General features: G+C 40.2%; 1 protein-coding gene across 1 annotated transcript in view; it reads right to left on the reverse strand.

The window, feature by feature from the left end:
* LOC103262652 (poly(rC)-binding protein 3) overlaps positions 1-15,012 on the reverse strand; it is a gene marked incomplete at its 3' end in the record, with an annotated part of 63,361 nt that extends 48,349 nt beyond the window's left edge. Inside the window, exons 1-2 of the mRNA XM_008060293.2 lie at positions 14,977-15,012; positions 14,758-14,892 (exon numbers count right to left, since the gene is read on the reverse strand). Coding sequence (XP_008058484.1) covers positions 14,758-14,767 — 10 coding nt within the window. The remainder of the gene's footprint in view (positions 1-14,757; positions 14,893-14,976) is intronic.
* Between the last annotated feature and the right edge of the window lie 10,986 nt (positions 15,013-25,998).

The raw sequence follows: 25,998 nt of genomic DNA on the forward strand, positions 1-25,998 counted from the left end.
TATCCTATCTTAAGAAATAATAGAAAAAGTCCCTTTTCCCAAGATTGGAAATGGATAAGAAATAGCCCTTTAGAAATATTATGTGAGATTCACTCAAAAGCTGCAACTGGTAGGAAAAGGATGGCACCTTAAATGCAGAATGTTTCCATAAGGCACTACTTTCAAGAAGAGAAAAACTTCTTTTGTTTTCAAGGGTACAACTGTTATTCCACACAGCTAAAATGTAGAATAATTTACAAGCTAAAATGTTTATAATTATTTCTAAGAACTTGATCATAGACTCTGAAAAGTCAGTTAAAACACAGATTTAAAAATTTAAATTTAAAATTCTGTTATCTGAAAGGCAAAAAACAAAATAAAACAAACAAACAAAGAAAAAAAACTCTTCCCTAATAGAATATACTCAGATTAAATTCCATCATGACTTTGGTTCCGGCAAATTATTTCTGGGAACATTTTTTCAGTAGATGTGAACAGGAGCAGGCAAATTGTCTGAATACGACACCATCGGTTGGCATACACTGCAGACACTGTGTTCTGTGTTCTACTCAAAACTTCCAAGATATGTCTAGCAAAATAATCCTGGGCTAACAGAGCATTTTAATTCATCTATAGGATGGGGAAAAAAGGAAATCTTATTGTTATTTGTAATCTACAAAATTCTCAACCGTTTCATGAACATTTTTACACGATTACACATTCCACATAGGCTTCATGATGCAGGAGTCATGCTTGACAGCCTCCAAAGATAAGAGGACCATGTTGTTTCTCAGTACAAGCATCAAGCTCCAAAAGTGCATGACCTCTATCCATTTATGACACACACAGTTTCAACCTGACCCTGACAATGAACTTCACAGTGCCACATGCTTGTGGAGGGGAAGCACTCACCTGTCCACTTCAGAGGTCAGTGTTTGCAAACAAAGGCAGGGATGGAAGGCTTTTGTTAAACTGAAAAGCCTGGCCCTGGCACCGTAAGGGTGACCAGTGTTCCTAAGGGTGAGAATCATATTCTCACACCACATCCAGTATCTTTAACTGACATTTATTTTCTACAACTAATAACACTTCACAATAAAGAGCGTTAATACCAGATATTGATCTTTAAAAAGGAACCATATTAGTAAAACAGAAACCAACACGAACATCATCCTCTGAGTGTACTTGTAAATACAACAACATTCCCCCTGCTTGCCACAGAGGAAAGTACTGTACCCTGCTATGGTAGCTCTGCTCCATAACCTGCTCCACAGGCTACCGAATGCTAGCCCCTGGTCCACCACGCACCCGAAGCTCTGAGCAAGGCTCCGAGTTTGCGCTCCTCACAGTCAGTCTGGGCCAACTGTCCTGCCCCACGGACCGCTTGCCCAGGGCCCTCAATCCCTTACCTCGGAACAAAGCAGCTCTGTGAGGCTGGGAAGGATCGGGGTTGATGCGGGTATTGGACAGATGGCCACTCTCCCCGTTAGAGAAGATGAGATGCTAAAGGAGGAAAATTGGAGTGATGTTTCGCTCTCCACCAGAGGAAGCTGCCCACCCATTGGCCTCGGGCGGGAGCCGCGTGACATGGACCAGGCACATGTGACCCACTTTTTGCCCAACTCCCCTCATGCCCTTGGAGGGGGCACCCAGCACTCATGCGCTGTCATTTCAATGGCTCCTTCCCCCAACAGGGATGGCTGAACAGCCCAGAGTGCCTGCGGGACACATGGCTGCAGCAGCTAAGCCCTAGCATGGGAAGGACTGGGTGGGGGCGAAACCCTCAGGGCCCAGCATTAATCCAAATGCAGCTCCTAGGACGTGAGCTGTCATTGCTGTTACTGACTACTGGCTCCACGGATAGGCATCTGCACAAAGCAGGTCCCCACCTATCGGCAGCAGGGCTTGTTGGTGACTCAATTATAGGTTCTCATGGACCTGCAAGATTAGGCTATTCCTTACCAGGAAAGACAAGGTACCTGAAATGCATAAACTAGAAATTCTCTCCTTTCCTCATTTTTTTTCTTTATTGTAATCTAGAGATTCTTGGTCTGCCCCTATAAGTGAGCCCCACACAAGGCTTAGGCATGGATGCATGCTGCAGCCTTGAAAGCCATCCTGTTGTTGGCTGGGATCTGGGAAGGTGGGATGGAAGGGCTTGACCTAGGAGACAATGGCTCAGGCACTAGGAGCTGTGAGAGGAGGTGGAGAAGGCACATTGGTCTACCCATCAAAACTGGCATTTTCTGCCCTCAAGCAGGGGAAAGTCACCAGTTTATTACCTTTACCTGCATTCTTACACAGAAGTCAGATGAGATAATGATAAAAACATGAAAGCAAAGAGGAGGCACTGGGTTGTGAAGTGGACACAAGTTTCACTGGGGCGATACCAAGTTGGCTCCAGCCAGGGCCAAACAATGTGCTTGTAGCCTTCTGATGCCAGCCAAGGTGCAGAGAGAGAGGAAGGAGCCCTGTAGATCTTACTGACCAAAGTCAGCCTGATTGTTCATTACAGAAATGCATTAAAATACACAAATCAGAGGTTCACTGCAGAAAAAAATAGACTATGTATACATGTAAGAATGTGTAATTTAAGTATTATCTAGAAAGATAATGTGATATGTGATATTTTGAGATCTACCCAGATTTTTGTCTAGTAGGTGTTTTATATACTTTTTTGAATAAAAATAGTAGCAAACCACTCACTAAATATTTTTCTATGTTGATATAGTTGAGTCTATTTAATAGTGATCAAATTCCCATGGTATTCCATTTTATGCATTTTTATACATCAGCATATAACTAAATTGCAGTGGTTGAATATTCCAGGTTATTTGAATAATTATATTAAACAATATTTTAATAATTATTGCTATGGTTTGAATGTATGTGTTCCTCCAAAATTCATATGAGGAAACTTTAGATCTGATGTGATGGTACTAGGAGGTGAAGCCTTCAGGAGGGGATAAGGCCACGAGGGCTCTGTTCTCATGAATGGATTAAAAGCGCCTGATAAAAGGACTTGAGGAATCCAGCTAGGCCCCTTTTGCCTGACTATCCCTTTCACCATGTGGACATAGTGATCATCCCCTCCAGAGGAAGTGTTCATGGTACTATCTTGGAAGCAGACATCAGCCCTCACCAACACCGAATCTGCTGGCATACTGTTCTTGAATTTCCAGTCTCTAGAGCTGAGCCATAAATGTACGGTGTTTATAAATTGCCTAGTCTAAGGTATTTTGTCACAGCAGCAGGAACTCAGAAAATTATCTTTGGGTGGATGCATAAACCAGAAATTCTCTCCTTTCCCCATTTAAAAAAAAATATAATCTAGAAATTCTGAGTCTGCCTCTACAGGTGAGCCCCACACAAAGCTTAGGAGTGGACACATGCTGCAGCCTGAAAGCCATCCTGTCGATGGCCAGGATCTGGGCAGATGGGATGAAAGGGTCTTTCCACCATGGACCTTCTGTCCTTATTTATTTGGAATAAATACTTGTAGAATATACTTTCTGGGTCACTGGATGTATAAGTTGAAACTTCTGGCACATGGTGATGAGTAGCCCAGGATGGCACTCCATTCCTCCCACCCAGACAGGTTGTCAGCATTGTCCATCTGGAAGCACTGAGTTTAGCACTCAGCGGCCAGGAAAAAACAGGAAAGGACACAACAGGCCACAGTGAGATGGCTCTTGTGGGCATCCACGCTGTAGTCTTGTGGGCTGTCATCATTCCTGCTGGGGTGGGGAGAGCCATGGCAGAGTCACTTGCAGTCTGAAAGCTCAGGGCACAAGATCAACATCCAGGCCACCAAGGCCCCATGCTCTCACCCACTGGGCAATCTGATCAAGACTAGATACTCTGTGTCTGGAGTGGGCACGTCTGTGGGAACCTTGACCAAGCAGTTTGGTTGAGGGCACGCAAGGGTGACAACAAGAGCAGGCAACCAAGTCTCAGCCACCAATGGGAGAGAGGTGGGTGGTAGATACAGCAAATGTGTGGCCCAGGGTGGGTGCCTGTGGATGATGACATTCCTACCTGTTGTGCATGGGTGGGAAGGAGTAGATGATGCAAGAGCAGAGAGAGGGGATCCTGGAAGAGGCTAGAAGGGAAGGAGGCAAGTGCACACAGAGTTATGGTCATCAGTGGAGACAAGGACCTGAGAGTGTGGCACCACAGAGAAGGCAAGAAGGAGCAGCCTGAGGGAGGCGGGAAACTGAGGGCAGTAGCATTAGGGAGCCCAGGAAGATGAGCATAGTGGGCAGGAGGAGCCACAAAAAGGAGCAAGCCAGCAAGGATGATGTGAGGAATGGAAGTGGCCTGGCACAGGAGTCACTGCCAGCAGCTTGGGGTAGGGGTTGAACAGCAAGTCATCTAGAGGGGGCACAGGGGAGGGACACCCACAAGCACTGTACCTCCTCAGGGGACATCTTTGAGGGGGCTGTGAGGATAGACCGAGGGCACCAGCATGGGAAAGAGGCCTACAGAGGCAGTGCTGTGTCAGCATGTCTCACCAGGGCGAAGGTGACCATCCCAGGCACCAGCCCTTACCACTAGAGGGTCTGCTACACTGCTCCTCTGCCCCTAATTCCACACTCAGTGGAGGGAGGAGTCATGTGTAAGATGCTTGAAGTGCTTCTGTAAGAAAGGTCTGCCCGCACCCCCTCTGTTTACACCAGTGTTTTGTCTAACTGTAATCTAGGAGTTGTAATCCAGTCCTATGGTATTTGTTTGGTTAGATTTATGTTCCTTTGACACGTCAGATTTTTGATCTGGGGGTTGTCTGGGCTTTGTTTGTCTGCTTCTCTGAGCTTTTTATCCAGGTCAGGTCAGCCTTTTCTTTATGTCAGGTGCTCCAGGCCCATCCTGTGTTTCTCCTGCCCAGTTCCAGAATCAGTCATTTCTCTAAGAACCCTGGTCTCTTTTATTGTTGAGCCATCTCCATGGGGATAAAAAGCCACATGAGTAGCAGCCCCAACACGCACGTTTAACACAGATGAATAACAATGACTTGGTATTAAAATGTTAACCAAATTGAACTGCACAAATTTCCCTGATGTTAGCCAAATCATTTCTTGCTAATACACAACTTTTAATGTGACAAAATTAAGAACCTATGGTGTTGTTGTGAAAATCAGAAATTGGTTTTAAATTTCAAATTTAGGACATGTATGTGAACACAACTGTTACATTACTTTTTGTCTAAAACCACCAGGACATACAAGGATATACAACAGACCAGTGGGACTTGAAGCAGTGACAAGAAAAGTTCAGAGGTCACAGCCTGGTTAGCTGCCCAGGAAAGGAGAGCACCCAGCCCTGGCTCTGGTTTTACAGAAGTTGCATGTCAGAGCCTTCAGCAGTGTATCAGTAATCTAAGTCAGCCCACATACCAACAAGCCCCCAGCACTTGATTCGTAGGCTCATTTGTCTCAAGAAGTATGGGTCACCATTGTCAGGCTGGCTGGTCTCTGAAGCCCCCTCAGGAGCAAAGCCTGTCACCTTCTGGTCACAGAGCACACTCTGGGAGTTAGTCCCTTTCTCAATGTCCAGGTGTTAATGGAAGAGGCCACCTCCCCACTTCCTCAGCTAAAGCATCTTGCTGCGAGCCAGGCCTCTCAGGTGAAGTGCCTGTCACCTGGAGTCCAGGCCTCTGTGCTGTGGGAGGACACAGGTGCAGCCACTCCTGCCTGCTAACTTAGCAGGACTCCCGAGGGCCTGTGCTGCACTGAAACAGGCCCTGGCACCTTGCATAGGGACAGCGACACCTAAAGGGATGCACTCGCAGGGTGGAGATGGTTGCAGGACTGGATGCCAGGAATCCATGTGATTTTTACAGCAGGTGAGATGTCACCTGTGGGGACCAGTCTTTCTTGGGCAGAGGAAGGAGGCCAGGGCAAAGCTGACAGCCAGTGGGAGTCCCAAGGGCCGCCATCTGATGCAGAAGGTAGGGGAGCGTGTGGAACACACTCATCCCCCTCTGATGCAGAGCCATGCTAGGGATCCCACAAATGCAGCACCCTCTCATGAATCCTTTCCAGCCTGGTGCCGATGACTCACTGGCCTGCTCTGCCACCTGCCCACTCTGCCCTGCTGTCCCCTGCTGGGCACCTGCTGATGCTGGGCATTCTTTGTCCCCACAGAGTTTGCTTCCCATGGATGGAAACACAGACAAAATGATCAGATGAGCAGCAGGAGTGGTGGAAGGTGACAGGGCTGGGTTTGGGTTTCACCTGGCGTGTCAGAATAACTCACTGAAAAGGGGACTTGGAGAGGTCTGTGAGGATCCCTTGGGAACAGTCAGAAATCCTGAGGTAGGTGCAGTATGGGTCTGAGGAGCAGTGTGGGCAGCATGGGAATGGAGTAAATGGAGAGGATGGGGTAGGAGGAAGTCTGGGCCTGGCTCTGAGTGAGCCCACATGCCTGCCCTTGGACCCACCACCCCACATAACACCCCTATGAATACTGGAAGCCAGCCCTGGTGGGCAGCCCTGTTTCCCTCCCCCCATGTCCAGGGTTCCAGGTCCCAGAGGGCAGGGAAACAGTACCACAGCTCCCAAGATCTGTGGCCACGAGCAGGCACTGGTTCTGTGAGGGGTACCTCCTCTCTGTGGAGTTTTCTGCCCCCTGTACTCTGCCCATTACTTATGTGGGTGTACCGCACCCATGCAGAGTCCAGCTCTCAGATCATCAAGCAGAGGATTCCAGGCAGAAAGATGCATGCTCTTGACCCAAGTGGCACAGGCCTCTGGCACCCACCCAGACTGGCTGGGTAGGAGGCAACTCTGGGTTTGGTTAACTCCCATGGAGAGTATTCACTCCCCAGCCTAGGGAGGCAGACAGCCTGGGAGGTTCAGGCTTCGGTGTAACAGGCTCAGCATGTGGTTTCCAATGGGTGGTTTCAAAGCCTTTGAGGTGCTCTCTATACCTTTCATGAGTGACCGCTCTATACTAGGCATGGTCTGGGAGCTGGGCAGCATCTACCCCATGATGTGACTCTCAAAGTCTATGGCAGGTCATTTGGAGCATATGAGTATGTGAAGCTCAGGGGTGAGAGCCCTCCACCAAGGGCTTTCCCAGGCTTATGACTCACCTTGGCTCCCAGCACCTCTCAGTTCCTGGGCTACTTCTTTACACTCCTACACTCAGGAAGCTCTGTAGTCATTATCCCATGCTGCCACCCACTTCCTGGGCACACCTCTCTGGGATCAGCCATAGGAAGGCACAGAGAGGGAGGGTACTGGGTTCACTTCACTTCCTGAGCATGCTGCCCTCTCTGGAGAGGAAGGCTCTTTGCTCTGTGTTAGGCCCTGTGGGCCCTGCTGTGCCCATTCCTGGCATCACCATTGCCACTGTGGGTGTGAGAGAAGATAGAGAACTCAGGATGTGCCCTTAGTGCCCTAAGCATGGGAACCCTTTCCTGCTCCCCAAGCTATTCCTAGAGGCTCCTTCTGGAGCTCCCAGTTAGTTCTGTGCCAGCTTCCAGGTTTCAGGTTGCAGAAACTGCAGACACTCCAGGCTGGAGACATTGCAGGAGGAGAATACCCTTGCTGTTACTGACTTTTCAGAGTCCTGCATTCCATGGGACAGAGAAATGCAGTGTGCTCACCCCACCCTAACCAGAGCTGAAATCCAGCTGTCACTTCCATGATTCATCTCATCAGAAAGAATTTGTGACTAACGATGAATAATACAAAAGGGAAATTAAGGAAGCAATTCTATTTACAATTGCATAAAAAAGCAATACTTAGTAATAAATCTAACCAAGGAGGTAAAAGATATGTGTACACTGAAAAATATAAAATGTTGCTAAAAGAAATTAACAGGGGATACAAATAAATTGAAATACACCTGTGTTCATGAAATGGAAGATTTAATACTGTTAAGATGTTAATAGCACAAAAAATCAATCTACAGATTTAATGCAATCCCTATCAAAATCCCAATGACATTTCTTGCGGAGATAGCAAATCCACCCTAAAAGTCTAAAATATTCAATTCTAAAGTATGAAATCTCAAGGGAGCCCAAATAGCCAAAAGAATCTTAAAAAAGAACAAAACTGGAAGACTCACATTTCCTAACTTCAAAACTTAGTACACAGCTACAGTAACCAAAACAGTGTTTGTAAATGCATAAAAACAGACATATAGACCAATGGAATAGAGAGCCCAGAAATAAGTCCCCACATATATGTTCAAATGATTTTTGACAAGAGTGTCAAGACCATTCAATGGGGAAAGGACACTCTTTTCAACAAATGGTGCTGCAAAAATTGGATTCTGCAAAAGAATGGATTTGGACTCTTACCTAACACCATTTACAAAAATTAACTCAAAATGTATCAAAGACTGAAACAGTTAAGACTACAAAACTCCTAGAATAGAACATAAAATGGAAGATTCACGATGTTGGATTTGGTAATAATTTCTGGATATGATACCAAAAAGCACAAGCAACAAGAGTAAAAAATAGACTACATCAAAGTTTAAAACTTTTGCGCATCAAAGGACACAACCAAGAAAGTGAAAAGGAAACCTATGGAATGGAAGAAAAATTTTCCAAATCAGTCTGATAAGAAGTTAATCCAGATTATATTAAAAACTGCTACAACTCAACAACAAAACTGAATTTAAAAATTAAGAGGCTGGGCTTGGTGGCTCAGAATGTAATCCCAGCACTTTGACAGGCCGAGGCGAGCGGATTGTCTGAGCCCGCAGGTTCAAGACCAGCCCGGGTAACTGGTGAGAACTTGTCTCTACAATAAAATAAAAAATTAGCCAGGCACAGTAGTGCATGCCTATAGTTCTGGCTACTTGGAAGGCTGAGGTGGAAGGACCGCTGGAGCCCAGAGGGTCGACGCTGGAGGGGCTGTGAGCATGCCATCACACTCCAGCCTGGGTGATGGAGTGAGACTCCAACTCAAAAAAAAAAAATTAAGAAATGGGCAAAGGACTTGAATAGACACTTCTACAAAAATGACATAACAATGGGCAACAAGCACATGAAAAGAGGATCAACACTACTAATCATTAGGGAAAATGCAAATCAAAACAATGAGACAATTACCTGACACAACCATTAGGATAGCTAAGATCCAAAAACAAACAAAACTAACAGGCGTTGGTGAGGATGTGCAGAAATGAAAACTCTTGTCCACTGCTAGTGGGAATGTAAAATGATACAGCTGCTGTGGAAAATAGTATGGTGGTTCCTCAAAAAATTAAAAACAGAATTACCATATGACGCAGAAATTCCAGTTCTGGGTCTATACCCCCAAATTGAGAGCAAGTCTTCAAAGACATACCTGTATACCTATATTCATAACAGTATTATTCACAATGGTTAAGAGGTAGGAGCAATTCCGGCATCTACTGATGGCTGTGATCTATACATACAGTGGACTATTATTCAGCTTTAAAAATGAAGGAAATTCTGACACTTGCTACAATATGGATGAGCCTTGAGGACATTATGCTATGTGAAATAAGCCAGACACAAAAGACAAATGTTGTGTAATTCCACTTTTATAAGGTACCTAGAATAATCAGATTCATAGAGACATATTGTAGAATGGTGGGTATTAGGGACAGGGGAGGAGGGGATGTGGAGTTAGTGTTTAATGAGGACAGAGTTCAAGTTTTGTAAGAAGAAAAAGTTCTGGATATGGCTGGTGGCAGTGGTTGCACAACAATGTAGATGTGCCTAACGACACTGAATTGTATGCTTAAAAATGATTAGGATAGTAAAATTCTATGTTTTGTATTTTTTACCACTAATTAAAAATTAAAATTAAAAAAAGATTTGTGGACGCTTAACACAGACACAGAGCAGGGCAGGAGGAGTCGTGTTAGAGTTTTTCAAGTCTATAAGCTGGTTCTTGCACTGAACAAATCGCACAGCCTCTTGAGCTTAACTGAGCTGTGAAACATATGCTGTCAATGTTTCTTATTTTGTTTCCATCTTTACTTTTTAAAAAATCTTTTTTTCTTCTTAATCTCATGCACTGAGGGCTGATGCAGAGTACCTTATATTCCATGTATGATCCATCAGCACTATTGCTTCCTGTGAGGTCACTTCTGTGCCACAGGTATTCACTCCTTATTCTCTTAGTAACTCTAACAACCACAACTTGCCACTACCACCTAATAGGAAACCGTTCTCAAATACTTCATGTGTGACTCTTATTATGGTATGTTCTTGCAAAACTTACATGTATTTCATTTTCTATGCATGTGTTGTCCTAATATAAGCAGACTGGTTTAACATCACTAGTACTCCTTGGGTCTTTAGCCTAGTCCTCTGCCTTTATGGTCCAGCGTGCTTCCCCGTCCTTGGATCCCTGTGACTCTGAGGCATGCTGCCATCACACTTAGATTTTCACTCTTCCAGGAGTGGACTCTGAGGTCAACTCCTACCCTGACATCTACAGAGCATGACAAGGAGAGTGCTGTATCTGTCTCCATGACCCAGTGGGAATTTCACCACAGAGATGCAGCAGTGCTGTCACATGACACATTCACTCCTTAGTCCCAGGATCTGGAGAGGATGCACCAACCTGTGCCCCTTTGGCCAGCAGCACGTGAGTGCTCCATGCCTGTGTGCTCCCACCAACACTTGGCACAAATCCAGCGGGATAATTTGTACTGGTCTAATCAACATAAAGTGCTATAACAGTGCTTCATTTCACATTATTCTGACTAGAAATAAATTTGAATATCTCTTCATTAGCCTTTTGTTTTTCCTTTTCTGTAAATTGTCTCTCAAATCTTTTGCCCATTTTCTTCAAAAAGTTATGAGTTCCCTATTGCTGATATTACAAATTACCACAAATTTAATGCTTTAAAACATCACAAATTACCTCATATTCCTGGAAGTCAAAAGTCTAAAACAGGTCTTGCTGGACTAAAATCAAGGTGTCTACAGGACTATGTTTGTCCTGCAGGCTTTAGGAGAAATTTTTTCTTGTTTTTTTCCAGGATCTAGAGGCCACTGCATTCCTTGTCTTGTAGCTCCTTCCTCTACCTTCAAAGTCAGCAGCTTATCTTTTTTTAAGCTTTATTTTATTCATAATTGACACATAATAATTGGACATATGGGTTACAGAGTGATGTTTTAATACATGTATACATTGTATAATGATCAAATCAGGGTAATTAGCATATCTGCCACTTTAAACATTTATCATTTCTTTGTGATGACAACATTCAAAATCCTCTCTTTCAGCTATCTTAAAATATACAATACATTATTGGCTATAGCCACTCCATTGTTAACAGAACGCCAGAACATATTCTTTCTCTCTAACTGTAATTGTGTTCTTGTAGACCAACCTTTCCCCTTCCTCACCTTCCTAGTCTCTGGTAAGCATTATTTTTCTACTTCTATTAGATCTACTTTTTTAGATGTCACATCTGAGTGAGAACATGTAGTGTTTGTCTTTCTGTGCCTAGCTTATTTCACTTGGTACAATGTCTTCCAGGTTTATCCATGTTGTCACAAATGATAGGATTAATTCTGCTTTATGGCCAAATAGTATTCCAAGCTCATTTCCTTTATTCATTCATCAGTTGATGGACACTTTGGTTAGTTCCATGTCTTGGCTGCTGTGAATAGTGCCTCAATGACCCTTGTAATTACATAGAGCCCATAAGATAATCAAGGAATATTTCCTCATCTAGAGGCCAAATTGATAGCAACTTTAATGTCATCTGCAACCTTAAGCCTCCCTGGACATACAAGAAAACACAATCACAAGTTCCAGGGATTAGGACATGGACAACTTTGTATGGGTCATGTATTTTCTGGTTTACTTAAAGGATTTCAATGTATGTTCTAGATATTGATGCCTTATTGGTTTCAGACTTCACATATATCTTCTCCATTCTCTCATTTTTCATTAACTTTATCCACGGCAGCCTTCTTTGAAGTTTTTAATTTGTCATAGTCTAGCTAATTTTTGCTCTTTGAGGTTTTATTTGAAAATTCCTTTTCTGCCTGTAGGCAATAAAGGAATCATCTTACACTTTTCCCCCATTAACTTTATGGCTTTTACCTTTCACATTTAGGTCTTTAATCCATCTGGAGTCCATTCTGTGCGATTTTATGCAAACAGCATACTGGTTTTATAACTATAACTTTGTAGTATATTCTACCCTCTGGAAAGTCAGGCCCTCTAGTTTTGCTTTCCTTCTTCAGTGTTGACATCTCTTTTCTCAGATCTTTAGTAACCTTTAGATTTTCATGTGAATTTGAAATGCTTATTGAGTTCTTCAAAATCCACCTGGAATCTTGATTTGAAATCACATTTTATTTACAAATTGAGGAAACCAGCCACATTTACATTATTAGTGTTATCTAAACAAAACATGAAATTGCTCTTCCCTTTATTCATGTTATCTTCTGAGTCCTTTATCAGAGTGTTAAGTTTTGACCATAGAGTTCTTGTGCATTCTAACGTAGATTAACTTCTGGATACTTTACAAGTTTTGATGCCATTATGAACAGCATGACATTTAAAAAATTATATTTTGTTTGGTTATTGTTGGTACAGAAAAAGACTATTTTTAAAAATCCTGATCTTGCATCCTGAAAATCTGCTAAATTATTTTATTAGTTCTAATAGGTTTTCACTCTCTTGGCTCTTCTAGAATATATCCTGTTTTATTTCTTTCTTTCAAAAACTGACTCTTATTTCTTTAGTTTTCCTCATTTATTGAGAAAGACCTCTAGTGTTATGTAAAACAAAAGTAGTGGGATTGGTAACCTTGCTTCACTTCTAACCTTGATGTGCATGCATCTAATGTTCTCTATTAAGTGCAATGCTTGTGAAAGTGTTTTGTATATGCCCTTTACCAAGTTTAGAAAGTTCTCTTCTGTAACTGGTTTTTTGCGAGCTCTTGCCATTAACAGGTATTAAACCCCATCAAGTAATCTGCATTAACTGAGTTAATCATATCATTTTCTTCTACCAACCCATTAAAGTAGTGATTTGCTTGTTCTCATGTTGAAACAACCTTGAAATCTTGTGATAGGGTCTATTAGATCACAATGTTTTATTTAGATTTGTTTTAAATACACCTCTGAAATTGGTAAATTAATATTTAAAATTAAATTTTGAAGTATAGTTACTAAAAAAATGGGATTATTCTTTCTTTTTTTCCCCTAAAATTATATGATCCCCAAGTCAAGATTATATTTGCATGATATAAAGTGCCAGGGAGATTTTATTCTCTATTTTCTGGAACAAACTGTGTAAATTATAAATCAAGTGTTCCTTAAAGTTAGGCATAATTCATTCACAAAACTATGTGTGTGAGAACTTTCTTTTGAATGGAAGTCTTCAATTGTCATTTAAATGCATTTGGTATTTATTGGCCTGTTCAATCTCTCCATTTCTCCTGGAGTCTATTTTGACTTTTTATGTTTTCCTAGGAAGTTATCAATTTCAGCTAAGTTTTCAAATGTGTTAGCACATGGCCTTTCACAATGCTCTGAATTTTTCTCTTGGTTCTATCTATAATTACTTCTTATTTTTTATTCCACTGATTGTCACCAGTATCATCCTTCCACTTTCTTTACTCAGTTTTATCCTAAGTCTAACGACTCAGAAACAAACAAAAAACTAACAGCTTTTAACTATGTGAATCTTCTCTAGGTTTTTCTGTATTCTCTATTTCTGCCCTTTCCTTTATTATTTCTTGGTTCCTGGGTTTGTTCCCTTGCTCTTTTTTCAGTCTCTTGGACTAGTTTATCTTGGCATTTTAAATTTTTCATGTTCTTAACACAGGTATTTATAGCTACAAATTGTCCTTCTAAGCACAGATTTAACCTTGTCACATTAGTTTAGACATGTGCTGCTTTATAATCATGTATCCCTAAAATTCTTTTATTTCTCTTATGATTTTATTTCTAACACAAGTATTTTTATAACATATTATTTATCAAAGTTACTCCTTTATTATTAACGTCCAGTGTAATGGCCTTATGCTTTCTACATGATGTGTTGCAAATAGTCAGATTTCACTGAGGCCCAGACACATCTTAGCTTTGTAAATGTTCTCTGTATGCTTAGAAAGTAACATAGGGAGCTCAAAATATTCCTAAAAGCTTAAACTTATTTATTGCATTGTTTAAGACATTAATGCTCCAGATTTTTTTGGCCCATTTCTTGGAGGGGTGTATTAAAATCTCTTTCTTGGAGGGGTGTATTAAAATCTCTGAATACTACTGCCCATTCAAGCAACTTTCCTGCAGTTGCATAATAGAAGTTCATGGCAACCACTTAAGCCGCAGGCACTGATGCTCCCATTTCTGATGCTACCCTGGCCCCAGGCTCTCATGACTCACTCTTTCTAAACATCCCAAGACTATCCCCAGAGTCCCTGCACAATCTTCTTGCCCCTCATTCCTGAAACCTGTGCTTTCCCTGTCTCCCTGGGTTCTCCAGGGCTGGCTCCACTGCACTTTCCCTGTCTCCCTGGGTTCTCAAGGATTGGCTCCAGGGAGGTGGAAAGCCTGTTTGAGAAAGCCACCTGGGCAGGAATGGGTTCCAGGGGTGTCCAGCCATAGCCAGTTCACAGCCAACAAAAACGGGAAGCCTCAATTTCCCGAAGTCATATACTGGAGAGCCTGAGGGCACACCATGGACTGAAGTGGGTAAAATACATATTGCACTACTTCAAACACAGTTCATTTTTCAAGAGTGAGTCTGACTTTGTTATAAGCATTCCTGATAAACAAACAAAGAAGCAAACAAAAGATAGTATGCAGTAACTCACCTTCCCCCATAAGCAGGCTATAGGTTCAGAGCAGATCCATAGACAGCAAAGGTTCAGACTTATTGTAACTCAGAGCATCATAACCAGAACGGGTGATTTATAGGAGGATTGATTTTTGTCATGGAGCCCACCTACCTAAAACACAAAAACACAGAGCTACATGAGCTTACATATGTGTGATCTTGTCTAAGACTGGACTTCAACAGAGCTGCTTCTTGCATTCAACAGAGCAGTAAACATTCTTCAGCATTCAAGAATAAAGGCACCATGCAGAGTGTGGAGACCAGCATGAGCTTACTCTGGGAGTATGCCTCCCTGTGTAACCCAAATGAGGCTGTTCTACACAAAGTCAGGCTTCTATTTTACAAGTGAGAAGTCCAAATTGGAAAAATTGCTTAAGTTTTCTACTTATAATATTTAGTAGATCTGCATATATATACATATGTACTGACTTTGAAGTAATATTTAAGTTACATATTAACTTAGATACATTACACATTAAATACATTACTTCACAGCTAGTACATAATTTCATCCAATCTCTTCATTTTCAGCATGCGATTCTGTCCCACCAGAGCTGCTTTCTGATATCTAGTGTTTTTTTCCAGAGTACATCACTTTTATCTTCATCTAAGTTTTTAATGTTTACCTTTCTGAATTTATATTTGGTGTTGACACTGGAAATTTGATACCCAAATGCAATGACTCATTCACAAAATAATCCTCTTTGCTGTGTTTTAAAACTCTATACTGTAGGTGCAAATGTATGACCTCCATGAATTACTGTTAAGGACATCTTTTTTTTATGGACATCTTAACTGTTTGAAACAACATCCAACATTTGAAATTGTGATATCATAGCACCAAAAGTAATTAAAACCTGTGTTAAATACTTTGCCTTTCTATGAGTCAGACAGGTAACCTTAGGCAAACAACAGTAGCACTGACTGAGGTTGTTGTGAGCTTATCTATATAATTAGTCTGAAGTTGAAAATGAAATGAATGAGAAAATGCCAAATGTAAGGAAATTTCATGAAGATAATGTTGGGTAAAAACCTCCCTATTGCTTGCAGGCACACAGTTGGAAGACAGGCTCACTCAAGTACAGTACTAAGTTCTGCATCTTACTGACTAGAGGAACACAGAGACCTAGACTGCTGAGTTAAGCCTTAATGCCAATGCATAGGAACATACTGGAAACCATTGACGTGCATACAATCATGTGCAGCATAACATCATTTTGGTCAATAATGGACCACATATACGACAGTGGTCCCATAAGATTATCATACTGTATTTTTACTGTACCTTTTCTAATACACAAATACCATTGTATCACAGTTAACTACAGTATTGAGTGCAGTCACAGTTAACTACAGTATTGAGTACAGTATTGAGTGCAGCCACAGGTGTGTCACTCAGGAACAACAGGATACAACATACGGGCTAGGTGTGCAGTAGACTATGTCGTGTAAATTTGTAAACTCTAGGATGTTCCCACAATGACAAAATCATTCAATTGAATTACATTAAATTGATGAATGCTACATCTTTCAATGGAGAAATGATCATACAAAACTGGTAAAACTGCTTTGGAGCCTATGCCAGAGCAGAGATGGGGAAGAATGTGTAAGGGAGAGAATATTGTAGGGTTCCAGAGGCAGAACACGATAATACCAACCCCAAGAAGAGAGGATTCCACCTAAAACGGCAGATAATGAGATCACATCAGACTTTGTGAGTCAAAGCACTGCTGGGAAATCAAGGAGACGGGTTCACAGTGCATGAGGCCAGAGGTGGAGATCCCAGACAATGATGTTCCTAGAGGAGAAAGAAACTTGGAAGAAGGAACAACTTGGAACCTTGGTAGAAACAGGAAGGAAGTAAAAAAGAGTGGAAATTAAGTTTCCTATAAAAATAAAAGCAAGCCGGGTTCGGTGGCTCAGCCTGTAATCCCGCGCCTTTGGGAGGCTGTGGTGAGTGGATTGCCTGAGCCCACCGGTTCGAGACCTGCCTGGGCAGCGAGACCTCATCTCCACAATAAATCAAAAAATCAGCCGGGCTTGGTAGCACGTGCCTGTAATTCCGGCTACTCGGAAGGCTGAGGCAGAAGGATTGCTGGACCCCAGCAGGTCGAGGCTGCGGTGGCCGAGAGCGGCCACTGCACTCCAGTCTGGGCAACAGAGTGAGACTCCAACTCAAAAAATAAATAAATAAAATAAAATAAAAGCATATCAGGGTATAAGAAAACACACTGATTTAACCTTATCTCTAAAAACACTATATTTTTTAAAACTACATTTTGTTGACCAAAAGAAAAGGATGCTCTTGGACAAAGAAACCTGGTAAACCACCTTATGTCCCTTGACACACCCCCTTCCCTGTTATGGACACCTGTATATTGCTAGTTCAGGACAATCCAAGTACTTTTAAAATAAACAGAAAAAAGGTGTGTAAAATCCCTTTGGGTAAAGAATCTTCCCACAGTAGCAGACCATCTCTGAAGTCCATCATGGTTCTGTGAGAAAGAAAAAGAAAGTGAAAACTAAACCTTTTTAGCTGATGAAATAACTCCACAATAACAAAGCAGAGGAGAGCTCCCACACATCACTGCAGTACAAAGTAAAACTAGTAAAAAACATGTGCAGATATGAGAAACACTAGAAAAGAAAAAATATCAAGAATACAAATGGACAATTACAATAAAAAAGAAAGCTGTGAAATAATAATTCATTTAACCTCTGAAACAAATGAAATAGAAGGACAGAAATCAGCCTAGAAATAAAAGTTAAGTTACAAAGTGCCAAAAGAGAGTAAATTCGATTAAATGTATAAGTGACATTGAATAAGGACTAAAAAACATTGAGAAAATGAAACATATGAAGAGATTATAAATGATCAAAGAGACAGATATAGAACATAGGCCAAAAAAGATTCAAGAAACATGTATTGGAGTTTCCAAAAAAGAAAAGCAACACTATGAAACAGAACTAATACTTAAGCTCCTAGAAATGTTTTTAGGGAAAAAATAATTTATGAATTGAAAAGACTCATCATGTACCTAAACAAATTACCCCAGAATGGTCACCTACAAGGCATATTCCAGCAAATCACTAAGACTTAAAGATAAAAATCTTTGGGTCTCTAGGCAAAAAGACCAGATCATTCAACAAAGGAAAAAAAACCAGAATGGGATCAGGCTTTCCCACAGCAATGTACAAAATAGGTGAACAGTGGAGCAAAATTTTCATAAACCCAAGTAAAAATAAAGTGTGACCAAAGGATTTTATGTCAGCAAAACTATCCTTGAAAATTAAAGTTATAGAAAAATAGTTTTAAATATTTAAGAACTCAACAAATACTGTGTTCACAAGCCCTTCAAGAGAAACATATTACAAGATAATCTCCCTCAAACCAAGAGATAATTGGGAGCTTTGGCATAGACAAAAATAATAAGTCTTTATTGATCAAAGGCTAAAACAAAGGGTGAGGAAAGGATTAAGAGGTAGTATGAAAATGAGTTTTTGGGGAGGCAGTATGGGAGATGCTGTACTGAAAAAGGATAAATACAATAAGTCAAACAGAGGTAGATAAGTCAGAAAAAAGGGAAAGTAGAATAAGATCTTTGAGGCATAGAAAACAGGTAGGAGAAAATAATATCACATAAATCTGACAAACCAAATAAAGAAGTCAGAGAAAGAAACATAGGAATAAGGTATTATAAAAAATTTTATAAAGGCAACCAATAGAACAAAAATACAAACCTTCCTAAACACCAGAAGAATTAAAAAGAGAAAAAAAGCAAAAATGACAAACCACATTAAAAATATAAAAAGATGTACAATAAATAAAACACAATACACACATCAAAAACAGGAACAAGTTATATGGTAGTTAGGACTGAGCATATCAGTTGCATCAACAAACAAAGAAATTCAGATTGGCTCACAAAACCAGCCCTGCTTTATTAGAGAGATACACAATTGCTAAGTGATTTTAAAAAGGCTAAAATATCAAGAAAAGAGCATCAAGAAAAGTATATCATGCAAATGCACAAGGCTAAAAAGCATAGGTTGCAATCTGTATATCAGATGAGGTACAACCTTCCTTCAAAACATTAAACATGACTAAGAAGGGCACCTTCTGATGCTGAATGACTCAGTTCATAATGACGCTCCATATTAGTCAAGAATTTACAAGAACCCCAAAACACAGAAGTTGGCTTTATAAAGCAGAAACTCTAGGTATTGGAAAAAGAAACACAAACACAATAGTAATAGCAAAGTTAACACATCACTGTCAGCCCAAGCAAGTAAAGGAGTCAGAAATAAACAAACATGAAAGAGAGCTAATACGAGAAGGCAGACACTAGGGACATACACATTACATTGAACATGATATTCTGATAATAGGAACAGACTTCTTAAATGCACTTGAAACATTCATTAAAAACCTAACTTATATTAGGGCATAAAGAAAATCTCAGTGTGCTAAATGAAACAGAAATGGTGCAGACAGATGACAGCAGTCTCTAATAATGCAAGACCAGAAAATAATGAAATACCCTTTAACCAAAGGATATTCCAGGAGTAATTCACATTGTTTTAGAAACATCTAAAGAGACTTGGTTCACTACATACACACACACAAACACACATTCCTAAATTGTCACTAAATTTATAAGGAAGAACATGACATCAGAAATCTACAAAGTGATGTGACAGACAGACACATTCATGCAATGACCCACTTCTTCCAACCTCACCAGCATGCCTCAGGAAACCTGAGACAAAGCGCCCTGTGGAGCTGACACGAGCATGATGAAAATCTCATGAGGAACAGCTCTGCTGTTCCCTTTCCAGTGGCACAGAAGGAAAGGAGACTGAGAAGACAAATGAGGTGTGTGGTCCCCTTCCTCACCTCTGGCCTGTCCATGCTGTGCAACCCCATGAGTGGTGGTTTTAACATCTTGCTGAACAGGCTGCCACAACAAGTCAGCTTCAAAGGCAGGGCCCCCAAGGGTGGCACATTCCTTCCAGGGCACAGTACAGACAAAAGAAGCGCACTCAGTTGCAAACTACACACATGCACACAGAGGCAAATGTACATGCTCTCACACATGTGCACACAGTTGCATAAGCAGCTTACATTTTCACCTTTTTAACAAATGGCTCAGGCTTCACCAGAAGGTTTGAAACCCTGAATAATCACAAGGTAATGTATTAGCCCCACTGTTCTTTGCTGGGCTTCCTCCACACCCTGCACTTGCCTCCCAGATGGGCATCAGGACAACCACTTTGGACAGAAAGCCAGGACTTAGGAAGAGATTTTCTGGTGGTAGGGGCCCTTTGTTAAACAAGACTGATTAAGAACAACACAAGGCATAAGAAATCAGAACTGTCAATTTCCCCTCCTGAGGTGGGCTCCTCAGGAACCAAGGTATGATTTTTTCAGGGAGAAAAGTTTGGAAGATCTTCTAACTGATGCCTTAAGTCTCTGTAATACCCAGTAAAAAAGATTCTAAGATTTAATAAAAGGAAGCTTCTGCTTAACACAAAATTTTGTGCAACCTACAATAAAGCAACATATATTATAGCACGTGTCTCTCCTTCTCTCTCACACACACGTGCATGTGTGCATACCTAAATATAGAAATATATATTCATAAATATAGAAATATAAATATATAGAAATATAAATCATATATATATTCAGACCTAGTTTTCTTCTTATGACTATGTCTGGAGAGGAAGAAATATAAGCCCTGGCTTCATATGCAGCATAGCTGGGACTCCAACTTTGCCACTTTTGTGGCCTAACACCCAGGATGACCTCAGTTCCCTTACAGATAAAATGAGGAAGCTACACTGCTCTTGGAAGTACTACATGAAACGGCCAAAATCAATGTCATAAGTGCCCAGTAGACAGAGAAAGTTCACCCAAATTAATTGCTATTTCCTTTAATTTTTGTTGTACAAAGTTATCCAGTCTAGCTGAATTCTATCCTGGCGGTATCCCACGGCTGCCACAGTGGTGGAGGGAGGGGAGAGAATGTGTTCCCCTGGCTCCTTCATCTAGAGTTGGGCAACATATGGGGCCACATGAAAGGCTCTGGAGAGCAGGGCAGCACCCCCCACCCCAACCAGTCAATAATAAAAGTCCTTAGGAGTTGGGACACTTTGAGTTTACAGATCCTAATAAGTGTGTCCATGTTCAGTGCAATAACATATAAGACTCCCCTGAAGTGGGGTTCACCCCAAAAAGGTAGAGCATTTTCTAAATGCAGTGGGTCGATCTTCCCTCTCAAAGAGAATGACCTGGAGCTGGGTAGGAGGCCAACATGACTGAAAACAAGTCCTACCATGTCAACAACCAGACTGTTGGAGGTGGAGCCTGCAATTTTGGGTAGAAACACTGGGAATAAAAACATGGAGAAGGTCAGGGAGGGGGACAAGCATTCGTAAGGGAAGACATGCTACAAGAAGAAGGAATAAAGAGTTCATCAGTCCCACATTGTCCATCTGATGGGTGATGTCACCATACCTCTCTCAAATACAATTCATACAAGTGTACACCCCAAAGTAATAAAGATGTTGAATATATTAACAACAAAATACATGATTGTGTGTATATGTGTATGTATATAAAACTCTGTACCAGGCAATTAGAGGTAACACATTCCCCTAAAGCTCTCAGAAAGTGAAACAAAAATTGACAATGCTTTAGTTCATAATGTAAGTTTCAACAAGTTTCAAAGACATAAAATCAATAGAACATACTTTCTACCCAATAGGCAACTAAATTAAATATCATTTGCAAAAAATAACTGTAATTCCCTTGAACATCTCATTTTTAAAATGTTTCTAAATAAGAAATAGATGGGAATAATATAATGAAGTTAGAAAGTAGACCTCAGTGATAATAAAATTGCTGCATGTCAAAATTTGTAGCAAGCATCTACAAGAGGATTTACAGTAAAGTTTATAGCTTTTAAAAGAAATAAAGAAATACAGAAAATTAGTGAGTTAAGAATTCTACTTAAGGCTAGGTGTAGTGGCTCATATCTGTAATCCCAGAACTTAGGAGGTTGGGGCAGGAGGATTGCTTGAGATCAGGAGTTCAAGACCAATCTGGGAAATATAGTAAGACTCTGTCTCTACAAAAAAAGAAAAAAAAAAAAAAGTCCAATGTAAGAAGTTAGAAAAAGAACAAGAAGTATCCAAGTATCCACAACGAGTAGAAAGAAAGTAATAATAAAGAAAATATCAGAAGTCAAGCAAAGAAAAAAAGAGAGTCAGCTGAAATGATCAATAAATACAAAAGTTGGTTCTTAAGGTCTAAATAATATACAACCCTCTGATGATATTAATCAAGAAAAACAATTGAGAAGGCACAGATTATAGTAGTAGTTAAAAGGAAGACAGGCTTCTGACTCTGGACAAGATGGAGTAGACATATCTCTCCCTATTCTTCATGTTGACTACATGTAAAAACTCTGGACGTTATATGAGGAACAAACATAAGAAAACCCTGAAAGGTGGAGAGAAGGTAAGACTGGCTAGGGTCCTTGGGATTTGAAAAAGGACATAGCAGTGTGTTCACTATTCTTTGGGTTGTTTGTTTTATTTGTTTTGTTTTTTCCTCCTGTATATTTCAGACAAGTCACTGGGAAAGCTTGCAACTTAAGAAAAGGATATAGACTCCCCCCTGCCCCAAAAAGAAAAAAAGTCTCAAGAAGGACTTCCTCCAGGGAAAGGAATGGGAAAGGGGGCACCTATTAAGTCAGAAAGCATTTTGATAACACTTGTTCTACTCCATACAAAGATGACAGTAAACACACACACCTAATGTACCACCCCTATCAAAAGAGGATGAGTTGGGAGCCTAGACTTCTACTTCCACCCAGCAGTACCAAGACACCCTTCTCTCCTCAAGTGCTGTCAGCAGGATCAAGTGAGGAGTCGAACCTCCATCCCATTTTGTCCATCACAAATGTTCCTTTCCCCATGATGTCAGCAGAGAGGTCTGCTAACACACAACATTTGTAAAAGATTCAGAATCTCATAATATAATAACCAAAACCCCCAGGAAACAAATAAAAAATTCTTTGTCATACCAAACACTAGACACATTTCCAGTGAAAGAGAAAAGAAAGTCCACAAATGCCAAGGCTCAGATGCCAGAATTCTCGCACAAGAATTTTAAAGCAGCTTCGCTGAGCATTTACGGACATAATTAAAGCAAGTTTCTAAAAAAGTCTCAGCATATAAATAGGCGACATGGGGAAAAAATAACAAATATCAAAAATCAATAAAAAACAAAATAGATAACCTCCATATTTCTATAGCATTAAGGAAACTGAATTAATAACAGAAAGCTCCAGAAAAAGAAATCCCTAGGTCCAGATGACTTCACTGGAGAATTTCACCAAAGATTTAAAGAAGAATGAAGATCAACTTTAGATAATCTTTTAGGAAAAATAGAAGAACATTTGCCAACTCATTGTTTGAGGCTATTACCCTGATACCAAATTGAGAGATAAAGACAGTATAAAATGAGAAAATTCTAGACCAATATCTCTCATGAACATAAATGTAAATAAACTTAAAAAGTCAGCAAAAATGAATCAAGGAATGTGTAAAGAATTTGTACACCATGACCAGTGAGATTTATTCAGACATGCACAGCTGATGCCATATTCAAAAATCAATTAATATAATCTACCATATCAACAGATTAAAGTATAAAAACCATATAATCATTTCAGTTGATGAAAGCATTTGACAAAATTTAACACCTGTTCATGATTTAAAACTACCAGCAATTTAAGAATTGAGGAACATCGCTTCAACTTGATAAAAAGGATCTGTCTTAGTTTGGGATCCTAGAACAAAGAACCATAGACTGGGTAGCATATAAGTAACATACTGATTTCCCACAGTTCTGGAGGCTGGAAATCTGAGATCAGACTGTCATCAGAGTCGGGTTCTGGAGAGGATCCTTTTCAAGGTTGCAGGCAGTGTCTTGTCTCTGTGTCCTCACATGCTGGAACGAGAACTAGAGTGCTCATTGGGGTCTTTTTCATAAGGACATTTAACCCATTCATGAGTCTCCACCTTCATGACCTGAACCTCCCAAAAGCTCCATTTCCTAATACCATCATATTGGGGGTTAGGATTTCAACATGGATTTTGGGTAGGAAACAAACATTCAGTCCATAACATTCACTTCTTTCCAAACAGTATGGAAAGGGAGATAAAAGAGTACCTTAGAGTAGAGATATCTGACAAACTCCACTTCTGCCAGTTACACAAAGTCAACATCAGCAGTCAAAACCATGTTTTTATTATATAGCCTTGATAGGACATGATAAAAATGACACTTTAGCTGTGTGCCTTCATCCCAAGAATCTATCACCCCTATCTAACCATGAGAAATGTTAGGTAGACCCAAACTGAAGGACAATCTATAAAATACCTGACCAGTACCCCCTCAAAACTGTCAAAGTCATCAAAAAACAAAGTCTAAGTAACTGTCACAGACAAGATAAACTTAACAAGACATGACAACTGAATGTAATGTGGGAGATCCTGGGACAGTAAAATACTTTAGATAAAAACTATGGAAAATCCATGAAAATATTGTAATACATCAAATAACTTTAGTGAAGAATAATCTGTTAATGCTGGTTTATTAGGTATGATAAGCTGATAATAATCAGATGTTAGCAATATGCAAAACAGGGGTGAGAGATACAGAGATCCTCTATACTATTGCTGTAACATTTTTGTAAGTCTAAAACTATCCTTTAAAAAAAGTTACTTATAAAAAGCAACAGCTTATTTCATAACATTTCAACATGTTAAATTTTCCTGTTATTTACGGGAATGTGTCATATAATCTGTTGCTTCAAATCAGTGGTTCCCCAATCTTAATCTGCTTAAGAGTCACTAAAGTCTGTTAAATTCTCACAAGTAGTCTGGAACCTTGCTGTACGTTGGTTTCCTTCCCTATAAAGTGCCTATAAATGGATCATGCACTGAGACCATCTCAAAAGTAGAACGGCAAGAAAATGGGAGTCATAAAAAGGTGGCTGACACAACTCAGGAACAAACTAGATTCTTTTTTTTTCAGAAATATAAAGAAGAAATAGAAAATCATGACAACATCACAGAAGGCACAGAAATAAAATATGTAGAGCTTAAAAAGAAGAAAATGAAAATAATTAAACAGAAATGAAGGTAGAAAAAGATTCAGGAGAACACACACACACATACACACAAACAGGCAAAAGAGATCCAACATATGCACAATGGCTATTCCTGTTGCATTTTCTTAGGGGGAGAAAGCATACAATCATGTATCACTTAATGACAGGAACACATTCTGAGAAATGCAACTTTATGTGATTCCATCATTGTACAAACACTACATAGTGTACTTACACAAATCTAGGTGGTATAACCTACTGCACACCTGGTCTACATTGTACTGTTCCTAGCCTACAAATCTAGATAGCATATAACTATACTCAATACTGTAGGCAATTGTAACACATTGGTAAGCATTTTGTATCTAAACATTCCTAAACATAGAAAAGGTACAATAAAAATATGGTATGAAAGATTAAAGTGGTACCTATGGATAGGGTACCTACATGAATGGAGCTTGCAGGACCTGGAAGTTTTCCTGGGTGAGTCAGTGAGTGAGCGGTGAGTGAATGTGAAAACCTAGGATATTACCGTACACTACTGTAGACTGTATAAACACTGTTTACTTAGGCAGCACTAAATTTTTTTCTTTCTTCAATAATAAATTAACCTTAGTCTACTGTAGCTCTTTTACTTTATGAACTTTATTTTTTAAGAAACTTTTGACTCTTGTAATAACACCTAGCTTGAAACACACATTGTACACTGTACAAAAATACCCCTTTAATATTTTATATGTTGTTTTCTATTTTAATCTTTTTACTTTTTAGAATTTCTGGCTAAAAACTAAGACTCAAGCATACACATTAGCCTAGACCTGCACAGGGTCAAGATCATCAATCATCTTCCACCTCCACATCTTGTCCTGGGAGCAATGACATGAATGGAGCTGTCATTTTCTGTGATAACAATGTCTCCTTCTGGAGTACCTCCTGAGGACCTGTCTGAGGCTGTTTTTTTTTTTTTTCCATTAATCAGTATTTTTTATTATGGTTTTGTGGGGTACAGTTAAGGGTTAGGTGTACAATGA

Source organism: Carlito syrichta, unplaced genomic scaffold, assembly GCF_000164805.1.
Source record: "Carlito syrichta isolate Samal-C Ts95f unplaced genomic scaffold, Tarsius_syrichta-2.0.1 Scaffold304575, whole genome shotgun sequence".
In the NCBI taxonomy this organism is placed as follows: domain Eukaryota; kingdom Metazoa; phylum Chordata; class Mammalia; order Primates; family Tarsiidae; genus Carlito; species Carlito syrichta.